Source organism: Seriola dumerili, unplaced genomic scaffold (assembly GCF_002260705.1).
Source record: "Seriola dumerili isolate Sdu_G_001 unplaced genomic scaffold, Sdu_1.0 BDQW01000040.1, whole genome shotgun sequence".
Taxonomy (NCBI): domain Eukaryota; kingdom Metazoa; phylum Chordata; class Actinopteri; order Carangiformes; family Carangidae; genus Seriola; species Seriola dumerili.
This window is the reverse complement of record NW_019174295.1, coordinates 4,230,963-4,257,685: the sequence shown is the minus strand read 5'-3', so window position 1 is coordinate 4,257,685 and position 26,723 is coordinate 4,230,963. Positions and strand designations below refer to the sequence as shown.

The window sequence follows — 26,723 nt, the reverse complement described above, 5'->3', positions numbered from 1 at the left end:
AATTTGAAAAAATTATAAAAACATGTTTTTTACATTGTCAAAAAGGGGTATTTAGTGCAGATTGATTGGCAAAAACTGCAAATTTATCCCATTTCTGATCTATAGATTAGGTCTGACAAGCAGCTACACACTGAATTTGCACAGAGAAGTCCTTCACCTGTGTTTCTCCTCTCTGTGGGGCCCTGTTAAGTAAGCAGTGATGACATTCTTATCAAATGTTGCACAATGAGGAAACTAAAATTTAGTGACTCAGTCTGCCAAAAAGTTATGAAAATGAGAACATTGAAGCTAAATCACCAAAGTTAAACTACTCATTTCAGTATTACAAAACTGCGGTTGCAATTTTCACACAAGGCCTGTATCTTGATGTTAATAGTTAGGTCACATAGAAACGTATGAATATCTGGATCAGTATGTGGGAAAAATATCTTTAGTACGTTACAGTTTATAGTCTGTGCAATTTTCAGACTGGAGAACGCTGGGCATTTACTCTGTCATATGGTTTAAGAGATGTTTCCCTCATGTGTTCACTTCCAAACTCAACCAATGGCCAGGAGTCACTTTTGGCTGGAACAGAATCATTGTCCATGACATTCACTCTCTGTATCTTGTCCTGTAAAGGTACCAAGTAAGTACAGTGAAACTTATGTAATAAAGAAACAGGAAACCTATAACAGAAAAATACGAGTCTAACCAGCACATCCTTCCTCTGCTACTTTACAACATCCCAGCAAAGAAACAACCAGCTGATCCAGGGCCTGCAGCTGAGGGGTTTGTGGGTTTATGTATCAGTGTGCATGTGCAACAGAAACCTAGCTGTGTGGAACACAATGTTTTTTTAACTAAATGAACTACAATACTTTTATGTCAGGATGTTTAACTAATTCCTACCACGAGTGATTACTACTATAAATCTAAGACAAGCTCCTAGAATAACTAAATTTACAGCAAATGGAACGACTAATAATCAAAATAGGGATGTACGCAATTAGTCGACTAAACGATTAAACATTGCTACCATCGCTAATCATTTAAACTAATTACTGATGTGTTTTTAATATACAACACAGGCAAACTAAGTAACTAACCCCAGCAGATGGCAGAAAGTGGGACACATGACACCTTGTAAAACCAAAGTGGTTTGTAGTTTGATCTAGAAAATGCAAGTAAGATTGTATGTAGGCTGTGTCACAATAAACTGCCATATAAGCACTCAACTAGAGCAACACGTAACCACAGTCGGCACAGGTACATGCAAGTAAAGAATGCTGGTGCTATAACTGCTGATGTAAGCCACACTCAGCAAACCAATATGACATTGTTTACAACGTCGCTTTGCTACCAATTAAACTGTGATCAATTAGTCTAAATTTTAATTTCAATTTAATCGACATGGACATTGGTCATTAGGATGTTCGTTACTACTGTATGGCGCAGAGAAAAGAGACACTGAAGATGTTTTCTGCAGTTTCAGATCATAGTCATAATTTAGCACCAGTACTTCACAGTCCGTCACACTGCACCACAAAAGAACCAGAAGTCCCTATTTCATATGTTAATTTTTGTGACAAACAGAGAACGTCTGCAGCCTTTTATGAAATGACAACGTGTTAACCGCTGACTGTGTCATTCAAAGTGACAAAAAGCGACATTTCAGCAGTTAATTTTCATTTTGTTACACAGGAAAAAGGGTCAGCACGTTTTGAAAAAGATAACACTTTGAACACATGAATAAGAGACAACAATGTTGGTTCTTACAGTCTCTCTTTGTGTTACACAGCCACTCTAATAATACTGTCTGACCAATGCAAGTTTAATTGCATTACTGAAATATATTACAGCTTTGGAAATCATAAATCACCATGGTAGAAACTGGTGACTAACATTAAGTCAGAAACCAAAAACATAACAGGTTAATAGCAGACTGTCTCTGCATGAACATTATCTGATGTGAAATACAAATTAGACGACTCAGATGCAAAACAAGTGACTCACTGTTCAAAAACCTGTACTTATGAAGGTGTGCGCATGTTTGATCTGAATCCAACTGTATCTACAAACATAAATGTAAATCCTAGCATGCTTGTTTTCTTCCAGTAATGAGGTCCTCTCAGCCACGGCCAGGCAGCCATTGTGCATCCTTTTTCTGTCAGCATGTTGTTCAGTTCAAGCAGTGATGCAAAACGGCTCAGGTAAAAGCAACTAGTCCACTTCTGTAACAATTTTGTTCTTCATCTGTGGGTCATTACTGGCCTGTCACTGGGTCACGACTGCTCACCGCCTTCGTCCATCTCTGCTTCTGCTGGAGCTGCGTTTTCCTGCTCAGGGTCACCGGGTAGGATGTCTGCGACTGTCTGGATGAGCTCCTCAATCTGCTCCTCCGATAAACGCTCCTCACTCTCTTCTACCATCTGAAAACAAACACAAAATTAAATACCATATTTACTAGGGCTTTAATTGATAGTTTTATAACAATAATACATCAAATAACAATGTGAAAAGTGTCACTTGTAGTGATGAACCTGCAGAGAACTATCACCTGAATCTACAGCTCTCTGTGGCTTTATGCAACTTTTTGAAGTTTCTGCTCATTGTTTAGCTCTCTGGCTCCACATCTCTCTTGTTTTGGCGAACTGTCACCACTCTCATTGTGCGTTTTTAAGTGGAAGAGCTCTAAAAACCCAAAGTACACTACCTGCTCAGCACGAAACAGCACACAGACACAGTTAGCAACTAGTTGGTGAACACAGTGGAGCATTTAGCAGCTGGAGACACAGATATTTTCCTCAGAAATTAGACAAAAACAGAGCTAAAAGTGAGTGTATACTGGACTTAGATTCACCAGGTTCTGGAGGTGTAAATAAGCAACAGTTTGGTAACAACTTTGCCATAGTAACTTAAAAGGTGATGATAGCTAAATGATGTTGTTTCAGCTTTAACTTTAACTGTTTGTTCTGATGCATTTCATTGCCTTCTGTAAAGCACTTTGGTAGCGTGACGCATGCAGTAAGATGCTATGCACATGAACTTGTCTCACCTTTCATGTGTTTAATCAATTGATCTGCAGTCGACAAAACAATCTCACCTCACCCTCCTTTAAGCAGCTGTTCTGGAGCTCTCAGTCATGTCACATAATTTTTTTTTGCAGCAGAGGGAATTTGCCACTTGTCATGGAACAGTACATGGTCAAATTTCCAACATGGACAAGAAGTTCCTCAAGGGCCAAGAAAAATTTGAAATTTTCATGACATCTGTCAAACTCCATCTGCTGATGAAAATCATGTGATATGGTGAAAAGCACTAGAACAGCTACTACATGGAGCTTGAGTTGAGACTGTTGTTTCCATTAATCATTACTCAAACATTTCGCTGTGCCAGAGAAACAAACAAACTACTACTGACAGCACAAATGTGTGGCTTCATAACTTAGATGTTGGCAAATTCAGCAGGAGGTGACCTAAAAACAGGAACCTAAACTCTGTTGAATCGATGTGTTTACCAACCCTGCCAGTCTGAGATGACTTGACAGTCTATTCATGATTCTGGTGATGTATGGCTTGAGAGTAGGAGCTGTGCATGTTAAGTTGTATCTCCATGATACAATCAGTGACACAGATTCATACATTTTAAATGTGACACTAATGAGTGACCTATTCTAATGGAATAAATGGAGCCATGCGCAGAACAGTACATGTCAAAAATGACTCTGCACTACTTTGCCTATGGAGCTGTAACTAAATAGATTTATTATATATATACAAGTCTTGTGTTATTCCATGTTTCCTAACTGTCAAACATTCCTATGAAAAAAACAGAAATCTAAGAGTTTCCTGGTTCATTTCTAGTACTTCCCTATCCTGTCCGTGGCACTCCCCAAGCACATTTCTTCACTCTGAAGACTGAAATCTTCAAAAACAGATCAAAACATATTGTTTCATTTTTGTAGTTTTTAGCAAACTTTACTCAACCAGGAGTAAATAGTACATTTGTTGGGAACTATTTTCAGCTGTGGATTAATACACATTAGGTGCTCTTATGAGTATTTCCTAAATATATGGAATAGACTCATAATAAAACTACACCGCCCATGTTCATCGTAATGAAGAAAAATGTCACCTAGTGCAACATTGCGGCTCAGTTCATTGTTGGTTTTAGACTTATTGTAGGATATGTTGACAAAAAGAAAACAAAAAGAATATCACCAGATTTATCCTTTAGGTGAGTCTTAGTATATGGCAGTTTTGCTTGTTTCTGCCACAGTAATTGTGTAAAACAATCATGGAAGTCACCAGTAGTGAATAAGAGAGATACAAACAGGTAAAGTACAACATGTAATAATAATAATTGATGACAGTAAAAAGCAAAACACTCACAAGCTGAATTTCCACTGCTGTCTGCGGCCGGTGGTTCAGTAGCTGCAGTTTCTCAGCCCTGATGACATTAGCGGGGAGAATATCATCAGTGTGTATATGTTTTACAGATGTTTTAAAAATGCTGTGTATCTTGTTCTTTGTAAATACCAAATGAAAACATGAAATCTATGCATCTGTCAGATCTTACTGACTTTGTGAGTTTGTGAGGCATCATGGTGGTGAGGAACTCTTTGACGATCTCTGGACTCTGTCTGCTGCAGGGCGTCTTCGACAGGTACTTCAGCGTCTGTGTGGAGATGCAGAGAAAACTGTAGGCATGCTTTTGTAACAGTGCAAGTGTGAAACAACAGGCGCACAGAGCGAGTTCAAGGCAGTGAAGAGAGGGAGAGGACGTGAGCCGACCTCATACATGATGGTGTTTAAGTTTTGCTGCCCGGTGCTGTGCTTGTTCTTCCCGCTGTCCTTCCTCTGTTCCTTCAGGTCTGTCAGGAGTTTGAACACCTGAGAAAAACATAGAAAGACAAATCTGAAGCGACACTCCAAGTATTTTCATCTCTCGACTGGACAGTGCAAAACACAGTGAGACAGTGAGAGCAAACACATGAACTTACCTCATAGTTACTGAGCATAGCAGAGTTAGAATTTTTCCTGAAAAGAAGAAAATACATTTTTAAGCACAAAAGCTTATTTCTTACCAATTTTGATCATTCAATCAATAGTACAAAACCCATAAATACTCAATGTTTATGTCAATACTCAGCACAGTGACAGAGAAAAAGTAAGTAGAAAAAAGTAAAACCCAAGTATTTTGTTTGTAATTTACTTAAGTTCATTTCCTGTCGATGACTAATCGATTACCTAATATTTCACCAAGCCAAATTTGAAAATTCTCTTAAATTTTACATTGAGTGTATTATTTATGTATATCACTGAAAACACAGCAGCTCAGTGTGTACCTGACCATACATACTCCTATGAAAGTAAACACACGGGGGCATCCATGCCCATTCATATTTTAAGTTTCTAGACGTTTCGATTCCAGAGAGATTTTAAAATGTGTCTAACGGCAGTTGTGTCGTTACACTCCTGTTTCCCTCAAGCTGAAGTCGAAGTTATTTTACCTTTGTAACTGCAATATTTGTCTACAGCTAAAACTAATAGTATATAGCTGTCGATAAATGAACTCGTTGTAAACACATACGATTTAAAAATCAATAAACAAATATCTTACACTTCCATTTCGCCAGGCTCTCGCTTTTAGTCGGTTCTCCAAAAGTGTCCGGGTAGAAAATGTAGTCCAAGGCAAACGTTCCGTCTGCATCAACTGGCGTCTTTTTCTTCTTCTTTTTGTTTGAGAGAAAAATGAACGAATGAATGAATGAATGAATGAATGAATGAATGAATAAATAAAATCTTTGTCTATCGCCATTATTTTATGTAGATTTGTTTGTGTCCGACCGCTTATGACCCACCTTCATTTGGTATTTTTTGAATCGCCAAAATCAGTCCAACACTCACCTGTTATGTTTGGTTAGTGCTGCCTTCTCCTTGTTTCAGGCAACTTTGGGATTTGTAAAAATGTGGAGCAGAGGAAAGACATGACATTGTGGAAGCTAAGGATGGAAAGCAGCAACCTGTCAAAATATCTCCACCCAGCGTTCAATCCGACTCACTGCAGGAAAACACAAACCAAGAACCAGGAAGAAAGAAATCATGTATTTCAAGGTGTGACAGGTGACGGTTGTTCACTGTTCCAAGAACATTTCCACGTGTCAGTACACATGGTGATGGTGTAATTAAAGGACTAGTGCCACCCCTGTCCATTTAGCTATAGGTATAATATCACATAATATCATATGCAATTACTATTGGTTTCAAGAAGAGAAAAGCAAGGATTGTTTTGAGCTTTACAAACAGAGCCAAGTAATTTATTTTGGGCATTTTTTGACAGTTGTGATTGCTTGTTTGCTTCATTTAACCTCTCATTCATAGATTTGTAATTTTATGTATAAAAGAAATGAATATATAAAAAACAGACCAAAAATCCAAACATGAAAAAATATACTTTATTGAACATCAGACAGTCATCATTATTGATTTCTTACAGAGTAATAAAATAGAAAAAAAAGACCTAATTTTAACCAGATGAGATCCCTTGAAATTCTCACTTCAAGAAATTCAAAACAGCAATCAACATACAGCATAACCAAATACAATATCCAGTATAACTCTAATATTGTTAAATGTAAAAACAAAAACAAAAATTAAATCAAAATCTTGAAGTCCAACGATACAGTACAAGTGGAAGAATTTAGATAATGATGGATTTTTGTGGCTCATAATGACAGTTTAAAAAATAAGATACCATAATCACTTTTTTTTTTTTTACATGAAAAGTACAGCATCAACAAAAACAAGCATTTAAAGTTACCAATGTCTGGCTAAAAATTACTATGAGAAAACATAGCTCCCTTTATCCAAAAAGTTATTGTAGCTATTTAAGTTTTGTATCAGATCCCTCCACCAATCCCTGCATGCTGTAGGTGTTTAACAACAAAAATATCCAGATATACCGGTATGAAAAGAGACATGAAAGCTATTGTTGCTCTCTGCTGAAACTGCTGTGACTGTATCTTCCTGTCAGTAGCTAACAGTGTCTGTTTACACGTCACTAATGTCCATCGGGACAGGTTCCTCTTTCTGAGAGAAGAAATCAAAAAACATCTTCAAACTCTCATCATTTGTGGCCTCTGTGTTTTTGACTGTATTTCTAAATGCTGGGAAGTTTCTGCTCTCAACCAGTTTCTTCACACTGCTCATCATGTCCTGTTGGTGCGGATAACTGTAAGCGAGGTAGGCCTTCAACACATCAAGCCTTCCTCTTTCCACCAGCTGGACAATGATGTGTTCAATAGTGTCAGACAAACGATAGCCAAACTCTATTACACTCTTTGTGTCACCTCTTGCATCGGGGTAGGTAAATCCCCCTGAATGCATTGCAACAACTCTACAGTACTTATCAAAGACAGGCGAGCCAGATGAGCCATGATAAAAACAAGACTGGTAAGTTAGAACCTCACTGTTACGTTGAACATACCCTGCCACTCCATCAAAGAACTGACGAGTAACTAACTGAATGTGCCCTTGATTTTCATGGTAACTCTTCTCCACAACCTGGTTACGGTTATCAGGTGGAATAATCACACATGGATCTATTTTTTTCACACCACCATAAGGATGCCCAATGATGCAAACTCCACCGCTTTGGGGAAGGAATCCAAAGTGTTTTAACAGACCATTGGGCAGTGTCTGATCAGCACTGAGCCTTAACAGAGCCCAGTCATACATGTGCTCTGACACATCGGGACAATATTCAAAGCCAGCGACCTCTTCCACCTTCACTACTCCTGACTCTTGTCCTTTCTCCATCGGGTCTAGACTTTCATAAGAGAAATGGACAGTGATCTCCCCATTAAGCTGCCTATTATCATTATAAATGTCTTTGATTACATGGCCGTTTGTGAGGACGAACTTGTCAAATAGGAGAAAGCCACTTCCGACTGGGCTCCCATTTATTCTCACATGACAAACAGAATTACTAAAATCCATCAATTTCTTCATCGTTTTAACTTCTGTGCACGTCTGAACATTCTGCCCAAACTCCACCCGCAAGAGATTCTGCACACGAGAAAGCTTAGAAACAGTTTTCCTCCCTTTCACCACACGATTAAACTGTGAAGACAAGTGATTCTGCATCACCGCTGAGTGGGGTATTTCACGTATTATTTCTTCTGGTGCTGTATTGCCATTTAGATTTGGTTCCTGTTTAGGGAATTTGTTCTTCACTGACTCGCTTGTGGTAGTCTGCTGTGAAGGATCTTGGTTTTCATCAGATTCAGATCTCTGAGACTCATTTGGCATCATGTAAGCATCATCCAGACTGCCTGGCTGACTGTCTGGTGGATTAGATTTATTGAGCAGTATGATCCTGTAACTGTTACCATCAAGATGATCAACGAGATTGGACATTTCTGTGGTCACGTGAGTGCTTGTGTGAGAGAGTGCACAGTTCTTGTTGAATACAGTTTTCTGAAATCGACCATCTCTTTTGAGAGCTTGCTTCACCTTTTCACCTTTGTATGCATAAACAGTAATTTCCTGAACGATTGTTTTTAGTTCTAGGGTTCTCATGATTTTCATAACATTTTTACCTCCTATTGTCAGAACATGAAACATCACAAGCTCACAAGATGACGCCTTTCTACGTGGACGAACAGATCCACTGCTACCAATTTGCTTTGGCTTGTCCACCTTTTTAGTTTTAACATAACTGACAGTTAAACATTTATCTTTAATTAAGCTGCATGGACAGTGTGAACTGATAGCTCTACCATCTGCAACAACAACAAGCTCTTTGTCATTGTTCTTTTTTGCTAATTCTCTAAACTGCGAACTTCTTTTCAGCGAGTCCTCAACAGTTCCTGCTTTGTTGCAGGTAACAGATGTGGATGTCTTGCCAGTTGAGCCCCACTTAAAAGAATGTGTTGCATGTGACTCCTCTCCCTAGAAATAAAAACATTAAGTCTCATTTAATTCACTTACAGTAAAACAACTTTTATTCCATTAAAGAAATACCAAACTTGTCATGCCATCTCAAAAACAAGGCAGAAGTAAAACGAAAACACATACTCACAACATAATAAATCAAGATTTATCATGTTCTTTGAAAATTAAAGAAACCATCCAACAAAAAACAAGAAATTGTGCCACAAATGCTAAATTTAACTATTACAAAAGAAAAATAAGTCTCTGTCATCTATTTTATGTATAGTTTTCATTTGCCAATACACATATAAAATAAAACATGACAAACCTTTGCAACAAGTTGCAAATTACGAAGTTGATGGCTCTCCCCATTGTGGTCGTCTGTATTATTCTTGAGATAATTGACAGAAATATATTATGAAATGCATGCTTACAATTCTTGACATGTTACTGTTATTTTTATATTTTCTATTTGTTTCCTTGATAAGAGATACAGAGCTAGATTAAATGACCAAACTCATGTCAATAAGTAAATAATAATAATAATAATAATAAATGTTGTGGTAAAGGTTATATACATTTCTATGAAACAACTTAAGCTGACAAGATATTTCATCACAAGAGAGAAAATCAGTACCTCGACAGTTTTGTCCATTGGTCCATCAGTTTCAGTCTTCAACTTAGGTTCCATATTTAAAGTGAGGTTTCCTGATTAATTTTAATAGTCCTGATAGGAGGTGTTTACCTACAGGAAGAAAAATGTGATTAATCTCCACTAGCTTACAGTACACAAGAAATCACAATTTAGTATATTCATATCAGTATGACATTTGTTGTGATTCACAATAAAATCAACAAATGTAAGGTGCCATTTCATGCATAGCACGTATGTGCAAAAATCTTACTGTTGAATGAACACGGATATTCCTCCCAGTCTAATGATACAAAACGAAAGTTAACGATCAACTGTAAGAAAAAACGGGAACCTACAAAATAATATATATGCCTGCAAGCATAATAGCTTCGGCTATGTTGTCTTGCTGTTGATAAAGTTAAGCTAGCACCAATTTAAAGCTTTCCCTTTTCCTAACATGGCTGTCTGTAATGTCCAGTGTGGGGAAAACCGAAAGCGTACTTGTGATTAACCGCGGGAAAACACCGACTTGTGTACAATTCAGTAAACACCTTATTCTTTATTTATTGTTATTCATTTCTTGCTTACACATACTGCATAGTAACGTATAACTTACCAAAAACTCAACACAAACATTTACAGCCAGCGACGGTTGGTCCTGTTGTGCAGCGCGCGCCTTTTTTTCGTATTTTTCTTTTTCTTCCGCTTCCGCCTTTTCTTCTTCTTCTCTTTTCCGTTTTATGGCGGGTGGAAATCAGCGTTACGATGCATTACCGCCAGCCGCTATATTGGAGTGTGGAGCAGAGCCATTATCTTATGAAGTTGTTCTACATGCCTGTTTTTCACCCTCCTGTCTCCACCATGGATGTATAAAGAGAGCTACAGTTTAACACTTCATATAATACATACATGCCCTCCACCCATGATTTTTAAAGCAACTTTTTTTATGGCACAATCATACAGACAACATTTAGGTAAACATATGTGTCAAATAGGTACATTAAAAGACAACGAAAGAACAAATTAGTATATCATATTATATGTTAAAAATAAAAAGGAATATGCAAAGAGGAAAATAAATGCACAGTTTTAGCTGCTTTCAGGTGGGAAATGTCCTTATCAATCTGTTGCATGTATAGCATAATTCATATTTTTTACTACAATAAAAATTTAGATTAAATGTATGTAGTCTATGTGGTATTTGGCAGGAATATAAATTTGATAAATCATCATGTATTGTCAGGAGTTTGTGGTCTACAGCTGCCCATATGTCTGTGTCCAGGGCCCCATTATTTTAATTTGTCAATGCAAATAATTTTTAATGGCAAACAGTCAAGCCAAAACTCAAAACACAAGGACAGAAAAATGGTTTAGGTCATTTAAATCTATATGTCTACTTTGCCTCTAAGTGTGTGAAAACTTTATCTATCAATAGCAGCAGCTAAATGTAGATAAACTAAACAGTACTAGCTTGCTAGTCTGACTGCAAACCAACCAGCAATTAGCCTTTTGTTTTGCTGTTTTATCGTCACATTAAATACGAAATACTGACAAGGTCAAGGTCAAATTAATTTAACACTCCACTAATTAAAAAAAAAACTATGTGCGGCTTTTTAAACCAAAAAAAATCAAATTCCAGAATAATTTCCTAACAAAGCTAAATAATAAGACATTTTCCTAATCTGTATTTACACATTTGTATCAGCATGACATGGCCACCCCTCACTGGCTCTTGGCCACCCCGGTCAAAATGTTGTGGATACGCCGCTGTAGATGTAACGTCTTCGTGACGTGTTTTAAAGTGACACCAGCGGCTTCAGCAGAGACTGCCTCGTTCCCTTCTTGCTGCATGGCCGGTCCGTTGACATTTAACTGCACCTCAGCCAAAACATTTCTCCAGACAAAACTGCTACTGACACACACCGTCGATAAATATGGCCGGTACAGAGGTAAGGTTAACTGTTTATCTTTAGGCTCCCTGACCACCGCCATTCACGTGTTGTTGTTGTTTTAACGCCCAGCTGGACGGTAACAAAACAAACCGTCACACTGAGATCTGTTCTCCACAGTGAACTGCTCAACGCTGTATTACTTCTGCTAGATACGTTTTAGCTGATCCTAACGTAGCGATGCACGCATTTATTTTGCTCCTCTGTCTCATCAGGGAAGTAAACTTTGGGGAGGTCGTTTCGTGGGAGACACTGATCCCATCATGGAGAAGTTCAATGCATCCATCGCTTATGACCAGAGGATGTGGGATGCTGACATCCGAGGGAGCAAGGCTTATGTGAAAGCTCTGGAGACGGCAAAGCTGGTCACCAGGGATGAGATGAACCAGATTTTACACGGGATGGATCAGGTTAACTCTTATCTCTCTCTCTCTCACACACACACACACACACACACACACACACACACACACACACACACACACACACACACAGAGCTGGACTCAGATTCAGGGAAAATAGACTGAGAAAGTTCATCAGACAACCACATCACAGGTCCAAGCTGACACATTTGCAGCTTTATGATTAATGCAAGGGCATGCACTCCTGCTGGATGGCGTGTGTGTGTTTCTGTCTGCCCTTCAGTGTAGATTCAGGTTAATAGATGACAGCTGAAAATGTGCCATTGCGCAGGATTCCTCTGTACTCTGCTGAGTGTGTGGTGAACAATAGTATCATCATGTGACAGGTGTCAGCTGCAAAACAGCTGCAGTAATTCTTTCACCCACATAGTCAGGTCGGTTTTCAGGGTGCCCTCTCTAACCTGATGTTTTGCTTTGTGCAATGCAGCTGTCATTAGGTAATCAATACAACTTAAACACTGACTGTGTAGATAATGTGATAGAAAGATCAACACGTATGTTCTCCAGACGTCAGGGGATGCATATTTATCATACATAAGAACAGCTGTTTATTTACAGATCTCAGACAAACAGGTTCCTACAAACATTTTCCTGTATATATTAAGATTTATCAGTTCTACAGTTCTGAATCTCACCCTACATCTCCGAATTATTCAGTGGTTCAAATAGTGAAACAACAGGACCGCTCTTCTTAGTCATCAGGCTAGTATTAAGTGAAAATGTGCTATTTGTGTTTCCAGATTTCTGAAGAGTGGTCTAAAGGTGCTTTTGTTCTCAAAGCTGGAGATGAGGACATTCATACTGCCAATGAGCGCAGGCTAAAGGTGGGGCTCAGTTACGGTAACATTGTACTACAGTTACGCTGTACTATACTGAAGTCAGGTAAGGAAAGTGGTGCCTGTCTGATGTCTTTTTAGTGATGTTGCTGCATTCCCAGATGTCAGCAATAAGCTTTGTGAGTACAATGATGGCCAGGGCTCTGAAAACAAGACAGACCCAGTGTGTAATTAATGGGGGTTATGTAATTATCTGGAAGCATAATTCAAAGTAGATTTTAGATTCTGGTGCGTAAAAATGAAATGTATTCATGTTATCAAAGAACACGACAACCGGTGCATCAGAGCAATGCCACAGTGTCGCTCATTGATGTGTTTTCAATAGGACAACAATGGAGACATATCAGGCTTTGGCTGCACAGACAATACATGTTAGTAGATGTCAGCTTAGTCTGGCATGTTTGGATGGTCAGATAATGATACTCTAATTTATTTCAAGCCAATACTATATACACCATCCTGATGGTGTAAATAAAACCTAATGTGTATTATTCCACTGCTGAAAATAGTTCCCAACAAATGCCCTGTTTACTAGTGTTTCCTACAGTGTCCACCTGTGTTAGGCACTTTACTTAGCCTTTAAAACAAAAACTGTATTTCCACATTTCTGAATACCACAGACATGGAAGGGAAGTTGGAAAGTATTGAGAGACTGACTTACACATCGTTGCTTTCGGTCTTTTCATGGGATTTGTTTACAATAAAGAAGAAAAAGAATATACCAGCCTGATCTATTAAATGTCAACATCACAGTCAGCATCTATCTGCCAGAAACTGATCATTTTACAGTTTTTATTCTTTCAGTTTTGGGCTAAAAACACAGTGTTTTCCTTTAGACTTGAAGGCTAGGTGATGACTGCGGTCAGAGATGTCATACTCCTTTGACTTCCTGTTTTCTCAGGAGCTGATTGGTGCACCTGCAGGGAAGCTGCACACTGGTAGGAGCAGAAACGACCAGGTTTGTCACACGATCAAAACTGTAATGTATTACAATTTGGACTTGCAGCTTGTTTATTACTTCAAAGTAGGAACAAGTTAATTAAGTATTGTGAGACCTTGCTGTGTGTGTTTTGGTTCATCAGGTGGTGACTGACATGAGGCTGTGGCTGCGAGAAGCCATCTCAACCCTCACAGAAAATTCCCTGCAGCTGATATCGACCATGGTGGAGCGGGCAGCGGCGTAAGCTGAATACACACTGGCACACACAACCACACATGCTGTACCAACTTGTAACTGTGCTTTTAGTAAAGTTTCCCTGTGGTGTCTCCTGTCACTTCTCTCTGAACCTCAGGGAAATTGACGTCCTATTTCCTGGTTACACCCACATGCAAAGAGCTCAGCCAATAAGATGGAGCCACTGGATTCTAAGGTGACATTTTACAAAGCAAAACATACTGCACTTTGCATGTCTCCCACCTTTCATATTACAGGACGTGTTGTTTACATCAGTCTCGTGTTTCTCTTTCCCCACACTCGCCGCGTGAATCACCCCTCAGTCATGTGGTTGCTCTGAGAAGAGACGTGGAACGGCTTCAGGAGATCAAGAAAAGAGTTAATGTTTTACCTCTCGGCAGGTACGCTGCTACACACAATTACTGTCTGACACAGATTTTCACACACAGACATGATCGGTTAATAAGAATGCTTCATGTTGTTTTCAGTGGTGCCATTGCTGGAACACCATTTGACATCGACAGGGAGCTACTCCGGAAAGGTTAGTCCCCTTTGCTTTAAAAAAATAACCAGACTGTTTTCTTGTTTCTGTGCTTCTGAGAACTTGTGTCATAGTTATCTTTCACCTGTGTCTCGTGTATTTATGAAATATGTATTTTTAAAGAGGCTATAACTGATATTTTACAACAACAATATATCAGATGATGGCCATGTGCAGGGTACTGCAGAATTATCACCGGCATTTGCTGTTCCTCGCAACTCTAAGGAGCTTTACGGTGAGTTTCAGATCACTGTTCAGCTGTGCGGTCTGTAAGTGTACAGTTTTGGTTCACCCTCACCGCTCTTATAGGGATGTTTGGCCCTATGAGAGCAGTGAGAGTGCGTTAAATCTCTACAAGGCCGCTGTACACTACCTGCTCAGCACCGAGCAGCAGACGGACTGACTAGCTGGTGAACGTACTGGAGCATTTGGCAGCTTAAGAGACAGATATTGCCCTCAAGAGTTGGTGGAGATCACAGTGAAGACATTTTGTCATGCGGACAGAAACACAACCCCGAGTAACAGCTGGATGTGTAAATACATAACTCTCGGTAACAAGTTAACCATAACGACTTCAACAGTGATATGTCGATGCTATGTTCACAACTTGTTTCTTCTGCTCCCAAGTGGCCATGAAAAACCCAATTGTTGCAGGTTTAAAAACTACATTTCTCCTCCTCTGGATCTGCAGAGTTGGCGTTTGATGGCATCAGCCTCAACAGTATGGATGCCACGGGCCAAAGAGACTTTGTTGGTACGTAAACCACACATCAGCCAGATGTCATACATAAATGGATATGAACAATCAAACTACATTAAAATTAAATCGCCTCTGTCTGTACGCGCTTGTGTTTGCTCCGTGTGTGTTCCTTCAGTGGAGTTCTTGTTCTGGGCTTCGTTGTGTTTGACGCACCTCAGTAAGATGGCTGAGGACCTGATGCTGTACAGCACAAAAGAGTTCTCCTTCATCACACTGTCCGACGCCTACAGGTCAGTTTGTGTTTTATTGTGTTCCGCTAAATTACACTTCATCATTATCGTACAAAGCTCCATGTGTGCACTGCAGCAATTCATTAACACATAGTAAATAAAGTGTCTTAAATCAGGTCATAGCTGGTGTTACTGCTGTGAACTTTACGTTTCATTAAAGCCCGGTCATTTCTTGTGTTTACCTCCACTCGTCCATGTTTCCCATGTTCCCTCTCACCTTTGTGTGTGTGTGTGTGTGTGTGTGTGTGTGTGTGTGTGTGTGTGTGTGTGTGTGTGTGTAGCACAGGCAGCAGTCTGATGCCCCAGAAGAAGAACGCCGACAGTCTGGAGCTGATCAGGAGCAAAGCAGGTCGAGTCTTTGGCAGAGTAAGACTGAAGATAGACTTCTGTTAAATTATACACTTACCTGTTCATTGACGAGATCTCATTGCTAGAACATCAGGTGTCTCGAGAGCAGTACCACTTGTAGCTGAGTGGCTAAGACCAGCACACTCACACTTTGACCTTTGACTCACTCTTCTGTAGTCTGTATGTAGTTTTTTCATCAAACTTAAGTTTTGACTTTGTTGTATTTCAGTGTGCTGGGTTCATGATGACACTGAAGGGCTTGCCCAGCACCTACAACAAAGACCTGCAGGTACGACATTGTCACTTCATGGGAAGAACTTTTTTTTTTCCTCCGGACATTTTCTCTCTAACTTTTTTTTTGTCATGCTGTCTTTGTATTTGCCGTCCTTCTTCAGGAGGATAAAGAGGCCATGTTTGACTGCTACGATACTGTTCACGCTGTGCTGCAGGTGACAACTGGAGTCATGTCAACTCTGCAGGTCAGAGATTTAAATCACGGTTAATTATTTTTGAAAACAAAAATCACACTGCTTGGTCTCACGGATACAATGTGGTTGTTGATAACGTTCACATTTTAAACCAGAAACCTACTGTCTCTTAATCTGTTTTCAGAGAGTACACAATATAGAAAGCTTGCACAAAGGAAGGCAGTACATTCAATATGTGCTGCTTTCCCAGATCAACCCCTCCACACCTGAACACACACCTAAAGTAAACTATGTCCATCTGCACTATCTTGTATGGGCATTTTTTTAAACAAACTTTAAAAGACGAGAAAGTTTTAATTGGTTAAACTGATGTTGATTCAGTTACAATGTCAGGCTACACTGTTGTAGACTCCCCAGCCTTTGAAAAGACAAACCGACAATGATTTTGTTTCAGATCAACCAGAGAGTGATGGAAGCGGCGCTCAGTCCTGACATGTTGGCCACTGATCTGGCCTACTACCTTGTGAGGAAGGGGGTGAGTAGTTCATGCTGTAGATGATATGACCATCCAAACCGTGTGCAAATTGTTTTGTTTTTTTTCTGGAAATAATTACAAAGAAAATCACTTCAGAAATATAATCAGCAGATTTCCAGCAAATCTGAATATTGTTAAGAGGCTGTAAGATGAGTTTATCAGTGGCAGCAGCTCATATGTAACTCTGGTAAATCCTCATCAAATGTTGAAGATGACCTTTTCCACTGAATATTAATTAATCTTGATTGTTAAGTAAAGTGAAGCGGATTGTTATAATTTAGAATAACCTCAAAACTGACCCATCTCTGAATAATATCAGCTCTGTATCTTCCATTGTCACCTTTAAACATTCAACATGTTTTACCCTCCCCACACAGTGAATATACAGCGATAGGAGAGAAAACAGATGGGTGGAAAAGTAATTTCCACGTGGCACAGGTGTGATCATGAAAATAGCTAAAACTATTTTTGTGGTTTTTGTGTGTAACCCTGTGTTGTTCTGTGTTACAGATGCCATTCAGAGAGGCCCATGGTGCCTCTGGTCAGGCTGTGTTCATGGCTGAATCCAAAAATATCGCCCTGAATCAACTCACTGCGGAAGACCTGAGTGCTGTTAGGTGACTGTCTCTCTGTTACACACACAACCACAACCTAAAACCCTGCAAACGTTCTTTGAGCAGGATTAGTTTTAGTTTCTACGCACAGTATTTTCCCCCTCCAGCCATTTTTGTCACATCGATTTTCTCCAATTTTTCTCTCTCCTCCTCTGCGTCCTCGTCCCTGTACCTGCCCCGTCATTTAGCCCTCTGTTTGGAAGTGATGTATCCTCGGTGTGGGACTACAGGAGCAGTGTGGAGCAGTACAGCGCCCCTGGAGGAACAGCCAAGAGTAGCGTCACCGCACAGGTGGAACACCTGAGGGACTGGCTTAAGAAACAGGCGCAGTGACCTCGACCCAGTTTCACCTTAAAACATTTGAATCAAGTTTACTGCCACAATTCAGATATTAGATCAGTATGAAATGTCAGACTTAGGTCAAAATGACATATTAATAGCTTGGAAACCATGTTGCCTTTAAAACATTCTCCTCTCTTCTTTGTACTTTCATATACAACATGTTACATGGACGAAGTTACATCTGTTACAAAAGACCTGACCAGTGTAAAGTAGGTGACAGAAATAAATAAACGGTGGTCAAACTGTGTTTTTGAAGCTTGATCCATCATGACTTCCATCAGGTATTGTTTTGTGTTCAACCCACACAGACACAGGATGGCGCTGTTTAATGCCACAGAAAAGCTCAAAACATTATGCGTCTGCTCCAGAGTTACAGCTGTAACAGTCAAAATGTGTGGTGTTCTAGTTGTGTAATTCATTTAATGACACTATCATTGTCAATCAAGAGTTAGTTAATTTGACGGGCTCACATACTTTACTAAAACAAAAAGGCAAGACAAGGCAAATTTATTTCTATAGACAATTTTGGAGGAAAGTTTGAGGCAAATGTGCAGGCTTTGTTAGGACATCTGTACAGAAACCTTCTGTAATCAGGCTCAACAAACAGAAACAATCAGAGATCAGTTTCTGATTTGCTAACATGAAATCAATGATTGGTGTCATCCCTGATAAGCTCAGTCAGTGCTTTCCCAACGTGAAGTTAATTAAGGCTCATTTGCAATCCTACAAGGGTTCAGATAGATTCACTGGGTTGTACTGTCCATTTATTGGTTTTTATAGGAAATTTCTCCCCAGTTTTAATCTCATGAATGTTGATTATATACAAAGCAATGCATGAAGCACTTAAAGAGAGGAAGAGGTTGTTTCTCTGGCAGAGCATCACAGGTATTTATGTACATTCAGAACATAAATCATACAATGTACTGTACAAACAAGTGTACAATTGATTTAGGAAAAATCGTATCGTCTAATCTTTCTTCTACGTTAAATCATCCGAACATTACAGGGAACAATATACATGACAAGTTAGGAGGAAATAGCAGAATAACAGTTAATGTGTAAGGAAAGTCCCTAAGCTTATACGCAGCCATAAGAAAGAAAAAAATCCTATTGTGAACTCCTAATTCTACATTTCTATCCATCACTCCTGTGTCTTATTGAAAAGGTTAAAGATTAAAGTTGTAAAGTAATGTAAAGAATAAAAAATATTGACCCTTAAAGATGCCAAAAAATAAGGTGTGAGGCTGTTGAGGTAAAGCTTCCTAGCTCTTGCATGCTGCAGGATGTTAACCTGAACCCAAACATAATGAACAGTTGGTTGTTTTACTAGCACACAGGTAAAAAGTTGCCTTTGCACATATAGTAGCTTTTGCCACTTAAATCAGGTGTTTTCGTGTGTCGAGTCAGTGCATCAAACCCGTTGTACCGAGCACAGCTGAGAAAACGCCGAACCACAAGTGGATCACACTCGTCAGAGCTGCACTGGCCTTGGAGCGGTACACGACTCTGCCATCCAGAGGCTGCGTGGGTCTGAAGATGTCGATCATGGGCTGTCCAGTCCAGAACTGACACTGCTTAACTATTGCATCCAGCTGGAGAGGAGAGACACAAAGGAGGAGCAGAGGGGAAGTTTGTCACATTCCAGTGTTGAACTTCCATCTCTTAAAAATTGGAATTCGTTACAAGAGACTCTTTAATTGCCAAAAATCTAATCATGGTAGTTTTATTTTTGCACAGGGATAAAACATCTCTTTACAACACATTAATGTCATGCTCAAGTTGTATCACTGAATACATAATCTAAAGGTCTTTGAAAGCCTTCATTATGTCTACAATCTATGTCCAAAGTCAACTTTAAGGTTCACAGATTTGTTGAGGAAACGTTTGCTGACCCAGAGCTTTTAATCTTTAGCTGTTTTCCAGTTCCATACTGGATACTAGTTCTGTACAGTATGGACTACATACTATTCTACATACTATTCTACATATTATTCTACATACTATTCTACATACTATTCGAAGTATATTTTCATTAGATGATGATTTATTTTTGTTTTCCAAGATATTTTTGGACCTCCATCCACCGTTGAGCCGGTATTAAAAAAGATCTGCCTTATTTTGTTAGCATAGCGTCTGGTCTGAGTATACTGTATGTAGTCAGTCAGTAGGATTAGTGTGTAGTATGGAGATGGGCCACGCCGTATAGTTTGTGATACTTCCTCACCTGTCGGCTGCTGATGGCCAGGGTCCTGTGAAACACCGTCCAGGCAACTGCCTGTTCACATCCTGGGGTTGTCATGGAGCCCACATAGCGGTAGTAACTGTGGAGGTCCTTTGAAGATGGGATAATGTCACTGAGTCGAAAGTTTGGGATCACTGTGCTGCTGCCTTAACACAGAAAGACGAGAGGAGTGTGAGGAAGTAAAGTTTGGTAAAACTTAAAAAAGAAAGATCACATTCAAAGTCTCAGGCTTAGGTCCCTTATAATATAAAAAAAGGTTCTTCACGTGATATTTTTATATTTCACACATTTAAGTCACCAAGCTCATACCATTGTTTTGTACTCGGCCCAAAGCAGCTATTACTGTGTCCAAAGGAGGATGATCCTCTGTTGATTCCTGTGAGGACGCCATCAACATTATGACACAAGCATAATGACTCATTTTTAAAAATTGTTATTAAGAATGCAGAGTTATGGAGATGATTACATCCGGATGTTTTACCTCAAACAGGAAGGCCAGCAGAGCTATACCCGCCATGTCATGTTCTGCCTCTGCCAGAGAACCGTACGGCTCCTTGATGTGGACAATGTGCAGCTGTGTAGAGGAGGAGAGGGTTACACTATACTGCAGGACAGTCTGTATGACAGGGCACCGTAGTTAAAAACATTAACTGTCATCTGAGTTTAGTGCAGTGTTAAATGAATTGATAATGAGTTTAAGAACTGAATTAGCACTTTATTCTCTTTGATTAATAATCCTCTTTACTACAGCAGAATAATCAGTTGTTTTTAAATGTAATAAGACAGAAGTAATGTTAGACCAGCGGTAGGCAAAATATTTGGTCTGATGAAAGCAGAAGTTTTCATAGTTTACATCAAAACTTTTTCATACTTTTACATGACTTATTAATCATATCTCTGCTCTCGAGGCTCAACACAGAACACATATTTGCGGATATGAATAATTTGTTTTGCCAGTGAGTTTTAATTGAAGCTTCTGTGAATCTGTTAGCTCCATATAAATGATTTAAAGAAACATATTGAAGACACGGTAGTCTATTTTCTGACTTTGATGATGACCCAAAGCAACAAATCATATGCAGTCTCCTGAATGATGTACCTCCATGGGGAATCTCTCTCCATCGATGGTGTGCTCGGATCCTGGTCTCCCATTCCCTCCCCAGTGGAAGTGAAACTGGGCGGCTCTGTAGTGACCGGGCAGAGCTCCTCCAGTCAGTCGGACCGACTGTGGTAAGTGAAAGTGAGCTGCAGGGAAGAGAGACTCTCTCTTAACACAGAACAGGAACCTTTTGACAACCTCAGTTACTCGACCTGTGTTTCCACCAGAGGAACCAGTGCGTTAATGTTTTCTGCAGCATTATTATACACCCAGCAACCGGAAAGACGTTGGTTTGATTGTGGTTTGTGGCCGACAATTATCAGGATGGAGCAGCTAAGAGATTTTACAACCAATGGACCAATGGCGAAGTCCAGGATTTGTCTACTAGACTAATTTGCTGAATCTTCCCAGGGCTTTGGCCGACTGTGGAAACACAAATCGCAATGCGCTGGAGGATCTTTTACCCCTGGGAAAGTTCCTGGAACTTTTGGTGGAAAAGCACCTTTAGAGAAAATGAACAAACCAGTGGTGTTTAAGAAAAAAATGATTCTGTAGGAGAAGAGAACAGGTTTGTCTGTTAGGCTGGATAAAGCAGGCTCTTTGTTACCAGAGTGTCCTTTGTTTTCCACTGTAATGTTGATTGTGTCGGTGTGACCAATGAAGTTGAAGGGAGGCAGGGCGCTGTTGACGTGCACTTTACTGGTGACAATGTTAATCGGTGACTGGCGTAATCCTCCACAGCTGGGAAACTGAGCTGCCCAGTGGCTGGGATCTGAACAACAAAAAACAGCAGCATCAATAACACCATCACATGTCAGGCCTCGCTGACTGAACCGTCTCAGCGGGTAGTTTGGGTTAAAATAAGAACTTCGTTGTTGTGATTACAACCTGAGGTTAAGGTTGTGGTGCGGGTCATGGATAAAAGAAACAATCACTATCGGCTTCAAACAGAAAATGATGTGTATTGTCGACCCATCTATCCACCCTGACCTGCTCCTAACACATCATCATCTGACTTCCTCCTTTGCTCCCGTCATAATTACCACGGCCACTAGAGGTGACATGACAATAAAACAGAACTATGGGTCGTAACAAGCTGCTTTCACACACGACCTCTAAGGGCGTTTTTGACAGGACAGTGTCTTTTGAAGGATTTGTATGTGGTCTTACCTCTGCACGTGTCATCACAGGAGTACTGGCTCTGGTAACACCACTGAGCTGCAGAGAAAGTATGACACTCAGTTCAGACACAGACATACAGTATATTCTTCTGCAGGACAGTTGTCCTGTGGGTCAAACAGGCTGACTTTCTGCAGTTAATAAATGAGTATTAATTGCCCTCACATTCACGCTCTATCAGCCAGCGGGCTTTTTTTTCTCAGTCAGCAGTTTTACTGGCTGATCTGCTAATGTGTTTGTGCTCGGCAGCTGAACTTTGAGAAGTCAGAGCGGGCAAAACACTTTCTCTCTCTCACACACACACATAATCCAAGATAATTATTAATTCTCACATTACCAATCCCGTCCTTCAGTTGTCTTTTTGTGCTCAGTTAAATATAAATGATCTGATAGCAGTTAAATAAACAAATTATGGCAAGATTATCACCCTTGACAAATTAATGATGTATTACGGTTGACGGGACACACTCAGTGACCTGACCTGCTGTTGGACACAGTGAGGGTGCTGAGCTTAATGCACTTAAACTGGAGGTTACACAAACACTGAGAATGATAATGGGACAAAGCGTTTTCCCAAAGGACCGCTTTGAACTTGAAAAAAAAGCGACTGAACATTTACATATTCAGCAAACTGCTGCCTATAGACTCAGCTGCAGCGAGAACAGGCTAAATGTACAAAAAATGTATTGACATGGTTTTTAATGAGGAGTTTCTGAACACAATGCACTAAATCGCACGTTCAGGTTCAGTGGAGAAAAAGTGAAACGATAAGTAAATATTTCAGACAGCCTGTTTCCAGTTGTTTCTGTCCTGTCTTTCACATCTGGCCACATCACACCCGCTGTCAAATTCTCCCTCGTCAGACACCCAAGATAAAAACACTTTGTGTGACAAATTGAGGCTTGGCATGACAGGAGTGACGTCATCACAGGTCATGACCTCTGAGTTTGACCTGGTCATGAGATTTTGTAACAGTTGTTTAGCAAATTTTCCAATTGGAAAAAAAAAATAACCTCACTTTCATCGAGAAGAGACGATAATCAATAATCTCAGACGTGTTTGGTAACTCTCCTAAATTGAAGCTGCATTACTTAGTTGGATATTGATTTTTTTTTTTCTTCTCACATTCACACATCTGCATTTTCTGCTTTCTTTTGAGCAAACACCAGGTAACCAAGCAACTGTGTCATTTTTACCTGTGATTTCACAGTAATTATAGAGTCAAATGTCTCATATCTCTTCACTGTGCGCTCAGAATCAAAGCCGAATGTGGTTGAGATTTGTATCGATGAAGTCGGCACCGGTGTCATTAGAATGGAAGAAATCGGTTTAAAATCAATGTTTGTGATTACTACACACTCGGACACAAAGGGACTTCCAGGTGTCTGTGCAGGTCTGTACTGAATGACGCGCGCGCTCCAAACATTCACGTTCACCTTTGAACTGGCATGAGACACACTATGTCCGTTTCCTCTACAATCCTCAAAACACACACACTTAAAATATTTAACACACTCTCACACACACACACACACACACTGTGGGCTACAGGTGGTTCCAGTATTGATTTCTTCATTAGCCAGGTGAAGCACTTTAACACTTTTCTCCAATTTAATTTGCAAATTCCCGATATGAATCTCATATTTGCATTACTCATAGTTCCTCACTCTGGTGTCATGGTCACATCTGTGTCGCTATTTTTACACTTCCTTGTACTGCTTTTGCTCACCTGGAAATACAGAAACACAAGCACATCAACGCAACGTGGCTGCACCTGTTCACTGCAGCGGGTCTCTGAATGACGCGTGTGCCCTCGCGCGTCTCACCCAAAGGACCCCCCCCCCAAGCTGCCCCAAAATGCCTGTGTGAGTTTTTCTCATTGTAACCATATATTAACCTACTAGAATATTAAAGTTCCTATTGCACATGAACATTTCGATCATAAGCAAACAAACAAGAGAATAACCCAAAACAATGAAAAATGATATGGGGGGTGGTCTGTTGTCCATTAATATGCCCAACATCACTGTCATTGTTTCTCACAGCTAGCTTGAAAAAAACTGAACCATCACAGTTGAACAGAAAGACCCCATATTGATTAACACTATTAAAATAGAGGCGTTGCATTCAAATGAAATCAAATTCACTTAATTTACAATGTACTTCAAGAAGGTCAAGTAAATTATCTTTTATTGATTCACATTATAATATCTACACCTCACAATAAGTTGTAGATAAAGAGACACAGACTGATTTTTAATCTTGCAGACAAGTCTGTGGTGCAGAAGTGGTTGTGATTACACTGATTGCATTCAGTGTAAAGTGGATGTCTGGCTCAGGAAACCTTTATTCAGCTCCTTAACTGCCTCTATGCTACTGCCCTGAACATGTCCGTCCAACAGGTGCTGGTGAAGTCATTTAGTCTTGTGCTGTGGTTGTGTATTGTATTGCTGATGTGAATGAAACTCCAGTGTCTGACTCCGCGGTGGGAATGAAAGGCGCTATAGAGAACCATTTAGCTAATATAGGAGCGCAGATTAACCCCGCTGCCTCCCACAATGCCATTCTTTGAAAGGGGCCAACAGTTCTCACCAACTGAGAACAATGCACAGGTGGAGGTTGGCTTTACTCCACCTGGCTCATACACCTGTGCCAAACCGAGCGGTACAGAAAAGGCAAACCTAAGACATGTCACTGTAAATCCACCAGATTTACTCTGTTTTCTTTTCATTCCTTTCTCCTCTTCCTTGCTATTTTCTAATGAGCCAGCATCTTAGAGAAATCCGTCGCTAAAATAAGTGGCTCCCAATTTTTTTTTAGCTTTTAATGCATCACTGTGCATTTTGAAAGAAAAAACATTCTTCCCCTTACAAGCAATAAGAAGCAGTGAAAACACTGTAAACCCACTCAGGAGTTTTCCTGCTACAGCTGTACTTGGTGTGATGTGACCAGTAGCTCATTATGACTTATACAAGCTAATGTTAGCAAAGTTATTAGTATTTCTGTGTAACTGTCATAAGTGGGTCGGGTTGCTAACTTCTTGACTCGTTGCTACTTCTGCCACTGTGAGGCATCCACTTATCCTCTTATTGTGAATTGTGAACAAAGTCACTTAGTATAACTTTAAAACAAAGCAATATCCACCTGAAATTAGAGCTGCAATGATCAGTAAATTAGCTGATTAGCTGATCGGCAGAAAACTACTTTGACAATCGATTAATCGTTTCAGTAATTCTTCAATTAACAGTTTCAGCTTCTCAGATGGGACAATTTGCTGCTTTTCCGTTATAGTAGTTGGACTGTCGGACAAAATGAGACAGTTCATGATGTCACTTTGAGCAGAGATGGTTTTTACTGGCATTCACAGGCATTTTTCACAGTTTTCTAATGTTTTATATTTTACCAAATAACTGATCACTTTACTGAAAAATGAATCAGCAGATTAAATGTTTAGATAATTGTTTGTAGCCCTTTGTGACGCTCCTCATCACTTGTTGCACATATTTTTCTCCTTGTTTTATTTGAATAGTCCCAAACAGGTAAAATTAGTCAGTAACTAACACAAAAAACAAGAAAGTGCATATCTTTGTGTTATATTTTTTCTGCGCTTCTCCCCTATTTATGACCTTGTTACCCCTCTCCTCCCTCGGGTTGAGAGTCACTGCCCTTGATAATGTTCTCGTGCTGCAAAGGTTTTAGAGTGTTAGAAGTCATGTTCACAAAGCATTACAGCCGTGATCTGTCTGACTGAAATGCTGCAACAATCTCTTCACTGTATTTTATGCACCTCTGCAACACAATAGAGAATCATTTTAAAAGTTAAAAAAGCTCAAAGTAGCAGAGTGTGTGTGCAAAGGTGTAAACTAAGCCAAGCATAGCTTCTGAATGCAGTTTTAATTGTCTTAGTAATGTATGTGTGTGTGTGTGTGTGTGTGTGTGTGTCCTACCTGTGGACTGAGAGAGGAGAGAAAGTAGAATCAGGAGGTAGAGAGAAAAACCCATGATCAGGACCAGCACAGACCAGAGAAGATCCTGATAGACTAAATTTCGGCTGCTTTCACATACTGACTCTGCGCAGCATTTGAGGGTGGGAGGGAAACTGTTATAAGAGTATGACATAAGGTGTGTGTGTGTGTGTGTGTGTGTGTGTGTGTGTGTGTGTGTGTGTGTGTGGCTCTGAGCAAATACCCCCATTTGTCAGGTGTGTGAAAGAGGAAAGATGGACACCTGGTGGTAAGATAAGATACTGTGGTGTTATTGTCAGTCAGTTTCCTGTGTGTGAAACCGACATGGAAGCAGCTTCCACCTCCATCGAATTAAAAACTGTATCACAATCCCATAAATGCCAGTTCAAACCTGATTTTGGGAAAGTGACTAAATCAAACAGGGACTGCACCGATTTCTCAGAACAAATTCTGATTACAGATCCTGCGGAGTACAACTGTGTGTGAAAACAGGTGTATAAGGTCTGT

General features: G+C 39.9%; 4 protein-coding genes and 1 long non-coding RNA gene across 5 annotated transcripts; 1 reads left to right on the top strand and 4 right to left on the bottom strand.

The window, feature by feature from the left end:
- Positions 1 to 1,366: 1,366 nt before the first annotated feature.
- crcp (CGRP receptor component) lies at positions 1,367 to 5,951 on the bottom strand. Its single transcript, XM_022738890.1, has 7 exons — positions 5,892 to 5,951; positions 5,605 to 5,716; positions 4,985 to 5,021; positions 4,776 to 4,874; positions 4,565 to 4,659; positions 4,374 to 4,431; positions 1,367 to 2,411 (listed from the first exon to the last, which is right to left on the bottom strand). Exons 2-7 carry the CDS (start codon positions 5,610 to 5,612, stop codon positions 2,265 to 2,267), a joined length of 444 nt encoding a protein of 147 aa, XP_022594611.1. The 5' UTR covers positions 5,613 to 5,716; positions 5,892 to 5,951; the 3' UTR covers positions 1,367 to 2,264.
- A 558-nt stretch (positions 5,952 to 6,509) lies between these two features.
- Positions 6,510 to 8,622, bottom strand: LOC111217196 (protein FAM111A-like). Its single transcript, XM_022738959.1, has one exon. It carries the CDS (start codon positions 8,607 to 8,609, stop codon positions 7,035 to 7,037), a length of 1,575 nt encoding a protein of 524 aa, XP_022594680.1. The 5' UTR covers positions 8,610 to 8,622; the 3' UTR covers positions 6,510 to 7,034.
- A 66-nt stretch (positions 8,623 to 8,688) lies between these two features.
- Positions 8,689 to 9,643, bottom strand: LOC111217194. Its single transcript, XR_002664950.1, has 3 exons — positions 9,556 to 9,643; positions 9,247 to 9,309; positions 8,689 to 8,936 (listed from the first exon to the last, which is right to left on the bottom strand). It is a non-coding gene; the product is annotated as an uncharacterized LOC111217194 (long non-coding RNA).
- Positions 9,644 to 11,377: 1,734 nt separating this feature from the next.
- asl (argininosuccinate lyase) lies at positions 11,378 to 17,978 on the top strand. The gene is made up of 16 exons (XM_022739014.1): positions 11,378 to 11,501; positions 11,717 to 11,911; positions 12,664 to 12,747; positions 13,661 to 13,717; positions 13,842 to 13,939; positions 14,052 to 14,129; positions 14,257 to 14,334; positions 14,422 to 14,474; positions 15,166 to 15,228; positions 15,350 to 15,464; positions 15,746 to 15,830; positions 16,042 to 16,101; positions 16,208 to 16,291; positions 16,695 to 16,775; positions 17,286 to 17,392; positions 17,578 to 17,978. The coding sequence occupies exons 1-16, from the start codon at positions 11,487 to 11,489 to the stop codon at positions 17,720 to 17,722; spliced, it is 1,398 nt and encodes a 465-aa protein (XP_022594735.1). The 5' UTR covers positions 11,378 to 11,486; the 3' UTR covers positions 17,723 to 17,978.
- A 244-nt stretch (positions 17,979 to 18,222) lies between these two features.
- On the bottom strand, positions 18,223 to 26,314 carry LOC111217236 (carbonic anhydrase 4-like). The gene is made up of 8 exons (XM_022739015.1): positions 26,199 to 26,314; positions 22,243 to 22,290; positions 21,680 to 21,844; positions 21,073 to 21,218; positions 20,455 to 20,547; positions 20,283 to 20,349; positions 19,956 to 20,119; positions 18,223 to 19,323 (listed from the first exon to the last, which is right to left on the bottom strand). Exons 1-8 carry the CDS (start codon positions 26,251 to 26,253, stop codon positions 19,135 to 19,137), a joined length of 927 nt encoding a protein of 308 aa, XP_022594736.1. The 5' UTR covers positions 26,254 to 26,314; the 3' UTR covers positions 18,223 to 19,134.
- Between the last annotated feature and the right edge of the window lie 409 nt (positions 26,315 to 26,723).

Bases quoted from the DNA above. Each gene is read 5' to 3' on its own strand.
- asl (XM_022739014.1), top strand. The intron at 16,776-17,285 runs GTGAGTAGTTCA...TCTGTGTTACAG, and splicing joins ACTACCTTGTGAGGAAGGGG to ATGCCATTCAGAGAGGCCCA. The intron at 17,393-17,577 runs GTGACTGTCTCT...CCCGTCATTTAG, and splicing joins GAAGACCTGAGTGCTGTTAG to CCCTCTGTTTGGAAGTGATG.
- LOC111217196 (XM_022738959.1), bottom strand. From the start codon at position 8,609: ATGTTTCATGTTCTGACAATAGGAGGTAAAAATGTTATGAAAATCATG.
- LOC111217236 (XM_022739015.1), bottom strand. From the start codon at position 26,253: ATGGGTTTTTCTCTCTACCTCCTGATTCTACTTTCTCTCCTCTCTCAG. The intron at 20,350-20,454 runs GTAAAACATCCG...GCGTCCTCACAG, and splicing joins TGCTGGCCTTCCTGTTTGAG to GAATCAACAGAGGATCATCC. The intron at 19,324-19,955 runs GTGAGGAAGTAT...TCTCCTCTCCAG, and splicing joins TGGCCATCAGCAGCCGACAG to CTGGATGCAATAGTTAAGCA.
- crcp (XM_022738890.1), bottom strand. The intron at 4,660-4,775 runs GTCGGCTCACGT...ATCTCCACACAG, and splicing joins TAAACACCATCATGTATGAG to ACGCTGAAGTACCTGTCGAA. The intron at 2,412-4,373 runs GTGAGTGTTTTG...GTTTGTTTTCAG, and splicing joins CAGCAGTGGAAATTCAGCTT to ATGGTAGAAGAGAGTGAGGA.